General features: G+C 30.0%; 1 protein-coding gene across 1 annotated transcript; it reads right to left on the reverse strand.

The window, feature by feature from the left end:
• Positions 1 to 241: 241 nt before the first annotated feature.
• LOC126555410 (uncharacterized) lies at positions 242 to 3,828 on the reverse strand. The gene is made up of 3 exons (XM_050210332.1): positions 3,559 to 3,828; positions 3,029 to 3,273; positions 242 to 569 (listed from the first exon to the last, which is right to left on the reverse strand). The coding sequence occupies exons 1-3, from the start codon at positions 3,826 to 3,828 to the stop codon at positions 242 to 244; spliced, it is 843 nt and encodes a 280-aa protein (XP_050066289.1).
• Between the last annotated feature and the right edge of the window lie 647 nt (positions 3,829 to 4,475).

Genomic DNA, 4,475 nt, shown 5'->3' on the forward strand with positions numbered 1-4,475 from the left:
ATACCTTTTGTACATTCTTTTCCTGTTTTATTTTTCAATGATTCTACCCATACATATTTCGTGTATGTATCTATAACAACTAAAATATACTTAAAACCAAGATTTTGTTTAGAATGAGATTGCATATCCATTAAATCAGCTTGCCAAAGGTCATCTTTAAATCGTGTTATTATACTACGTCTTGGAAATACTTTTCTTGCAGGTCGATGTAGCTCATTAGCTAAACCCTCTAATGTAGACATTAAACTATAATATTCCTCTCACGTAATTCTTCTATAATAGATATGATTTCATTATTTACACCAGTATTACCAGCATTTTGGGACGATGTTAAAAGATTTAATCTAACAACTAATTCATTTGGATCATCATAATACACTAATTGTGTATGAGGTATTACATCTTTATATAAACCAGATCCTTTCTTAACTGACGGTGATAAACTAAAGTTAAATAGCTGATCAGTTGGAGGTTCTTCAAATTTAGAATTAATCACTGAAGAAGAAAAATCAAATGGTTCATTTGATATGGCTGTATCATTAATAATGTTTCTTCGTTTTGCGCCTGAGCTAGATAAAAAGTTATCAAATTCTTTTAATTTTAATTGAGAAGGAGTTTTAACTTTTGTGTTATTTATTTTCAATACTTCCTCATTTAATTGTTTTTCATCAATTTTCATTCGATCATATAGAGGTTTTAAAACGTTCATCCATTTGAAATATCTTGAGGTTTTAGGTTTCCCGTCTGCCTTTAAATAAACTTTACTTGTTTTTAGAATATTATAATATGATTCCATATCTTCTATCGTCATATTTTTTGGTACTTTCTCACATAATAAAGACCAAAGTCCTTTAGTCCAAGGGTAGTAATTATCAAGCAAGCGTAAGTTACCATGATCAAAAGTGACAGGAATATCTGATATTTTAAGTTGATCATTAACCGAATCATAATGCATGCCATACGATTTATCATATCGCTGTAATTTAGGATTAGAAATTAAAAAATTATCGAACGATGAATTTGATTCGTTTTCGCTATCTCCATCACTAGTGATCAAGGTATTTTTTTTTTAGTAGTGTCAGAATAAATGAAGTGTTTTTTTCTGGAATTGAAGTCAATGGTTTGAGTAAAGGTATAAATGTTTCGCGAAAATAGTTATCAGAATCTATAACACCACGCTTCATGTTCATTATTTTACGTTTGATATTTTTTTTTGATAATATTAAATTTTTTAACAAAACTTTATCTTTATTCATTGAAAATAATGAACTTAATATATCTGTTTCCTTCAACTAAAGATAATACTATGTAGATTTTGTCTATATTACAACTATATTTATATACTTATTTTTTTTTAATAAAAGTATGAAAACCACATCTATATCTACCTTCATTCATTTCACGTGTTTTATCAATAACCATAAATCCGTAATCACTATGATTCCAGCAGAAATGAGAAATTTTCCGAAATTCTGAGAAATCCATATCTGCTGATGAATGATCATTGAATATATGTTTTAAATTTGTATCATCCTGTTTTAGAATTATTAATAAATTTGAATTATCTCTTACCAGTTGCTTCGGAATTTTAGAATATGTTTGTGCTAAATAGAATACAGAGCTAGCACCTGAATGTCTACACATTCCGAAATATTCTCTTATTATCGACTGCGGACCACATAAAACATCATCGAAAATTATTACAGAATTCTTTTTAGTTAAATTCGGTTTTATAACTTTATCAGCGTCTGAAAATATAAAAATGTTAGCACCTTTTATATCATCTATTATTTTTTTTAATAAAACATATTTTTCTTGATTAGAAGTTTTTGAGTATAAATAAATATTTTCAAATCTTATTCCGTTTTCATGAGTGATTAGATTATACATTATATTTGTTTTACCTGAACCACTAGGACCGTCTATAATAGCACGTATAGTATCAGGTAATAACGGTCCATGTCTTGACGTTTTTTTATTATTTGAGTATCAACGTTCGAAATATCTAATTTATTTTTCTGTTCAATCAAATCCATTTTTTTTTCTTATAAATACTCTGGATCTTTTAAATTTATAACCAGTGAAAGATAGTGTGCTCAACCTGTAAGTAGAAATCAGATAAGACTGGTGAAGGTTTTATAAACTTCTTTATAAATACTGAAATAAAGTATGATGAAGGTTAAACAGAAAATAGGTATGAGTTATAAAGGTAAACATAAAAGTAATAAAAAAATAAAAAAGAGAACACTAGCTGCAAAAAAAGGAAAGGTTAAGAAAAATCCTAATGGTAAAAGATTGATTTTAACACCAGGTCAGACAGGAGGTGCGATTCCTCTAATTCCTATTTTCGCAGGGTTATCAGCTCTCGGTAGTTTAATGTCTGGGAGTGCTAGTGTTTATAATGCAATTCAAAATTCGAAAAAAAGAAAGGTAGCGGATTGAATTTAATCAATAATGGATCAAGGAAAAAAAACTGATAAAAACGTTACCTGACAGACCACTCACATCTAGAGACATTATAAAATACATTGCAAAGTTTAATATCAATCATTTCCGAGGAGTCTTTTCACGAGATGACTTACCTAAAAAACCACGAACAATTGAATGTGGTATATTAAACTTAGACGTATCTTCAGGTGATGGAAGTCATTGGGTAGCGTTTTACAAAATTAAAGATAAGGTTGTATATTTTGATAGCTTCGGTGATTTACCTCCACCAATTGAATTACAAAACTATTTCAAAGGAAACACGATTATATATACAGCGGAGAAAAAAAAGTTTGAGGGGGAAAATCCCCCTTAAAATTTTACAATCTCCGCAGTCAAAAGTGCGCAGAACATACATTATGGTTTTTGAAAATCAGTGTTTTTTTACTGGTACAGCGGAGAAAAAAAAGTTTGAGGGGGAAAATCCACCTAAAAATTTTAAAATCACCGCAGTCTGGTAGAGCGGAGAAAAAAAAGTTTGAGGGGAAAAATCCCCCTTAAAAATTTGCAATCTCCGCAGTCAAAAGTGCGCAGAACATACAAATGTATACTACTATCGGATGGCATCAGATCCAGGGCAGTTTTAAACAATATAATCAATTGATTGTGTTGATGAAATAAAGTTTGTAATTGTTCTACAATAGACCTCTTTACTAAATTGTTATGTGCACAACGCAGATCAATTTCTTGTGGTGAATTGCCCATAAAATAAATTTGCAGGAATTTGTTGTCGCTATCTGACACTGGTAACAGTGAACCTGCTCTGTGATATATTTGCCCTTGTATCTGTAAATAAAAAAAAAATATTATGGTGTGGTATAAATTAATGGATTGTCGGTGATCAACTTAAATAATATTTGATCTTAAAAAGTATATATTTAGTTTTAACTAATATCTATCAAATATAAAATATAATAAAAGTGTCACTGAAACTGAAACACCATATAATATGATGACTAAGTGATATATTTCGTAATGATTAAGAAATTGAAGATTAGTGACACATCTTAACTTTGGTGACAGAAAATTTTGTTCGCTAAAATAATTATGAGTAACTGCTATAATACATACCTTGAAAGTTGGCATAAAATTTTCCCGAACTACATTTGTTGCCCCAAATGAAGTCATTTGAAAGCAATTGTTATATTGTTGGATATTTGTCAAAAAGTGTATAGAATCTGTTCCTATTCCTGAAACCAATGAGTACAATGGTTCTGGTGGTGGATCCAATGGTATCAATTTCACTTTACCATTTGCGCAACACAATCCATTGGCTTCGTTTTTGTATTTTAATGCCTTACAGTGTGAGCAACCGAGTTCATAGAACCAATAACAACACATTGGTAGTTACTGTAGTCAATTGACACATCGTAACTGAAAGCAGCTCGATTCAAACTTGCGCGATTATTAGTTGAATGTCGCGCTCGCGCTTCACGCGTTGTGAATTAGATCGGTAATTAGCTTGGTTTGTAGCATTTCTGGTTCTTCTACCTAATTGCTTCGTCTTATAGGAGGCATATCAAATATAAATTATTTTTTCACTAATCACGCACGGAAAAAAATATTTGGTTGTAGTAACCATGAAAATAGTTACTGTAACCGTAAATTATTGTAGCTATACAGACAACTTTTAAGCATAGTCGGGAGTACCAAATAAAGAATGTTGAAATAACTGTGTTGCGACAACATAAATATTATAGTTAAATTGTCAACTATACATTATGGTTGTCCTAACATAATAATTAGGTTAGTTATTTTATTTTATAGGGCCTTATATAGTGAATCCAACCATCCTAAATAGTAACAACAGCAATGAATTATAGTTGCCCTAACATAATAATTAGATTAGTTCTTTTATTTTATAGGGCCTAATATATTGAATCCAACCATTCTAAATAGTAACAGCAGCAATGAATTATAGTTGCCCTAACATAATAACTAGATTAGTTCTATTATTTTATAGGACCTCATATAGTGAATCTGACCAT

Source organism: Aphis gossypii, unplaced genomic scaffold (assembly GCF_020184175.1).
Source record: "Aphis gossypii isolate Hap1 unplaced genomic scaffold, ASM2018417v2 Contig00840, whole genome shotgun sequence".
Taxonomy (NCBI): Eukaryota; Metazoa; Arthropoda; class Insecta; order Hemiptera; family Aphididae; genus Aphis; species Aphis gossypii.

Bases quoted from the DNA above. Each gene is read 5' to 3' on its own strand.
- LOC126555410 (XM_050210332.1), bottom strand. From the start codon at position 3,828: ATGTGTTGTTATTGGTTCTATGAACTCGGTTGCTCACACTGTAAGGCA. The intron at 3,274-3,558 runs GTATGTATTATA...TTTTATTTACAG, and splicing joins ATTTTATGCCAACTTTCAAG to ATACAAGGGCAAATATATCA. The intron at 570-3,028 runs GTATGTTCTGCG...CTTTTTATCTAG, and splicing joins TCCGATAGTAGTATACATTT to CTCAGGCGCAAAACGAAGAA.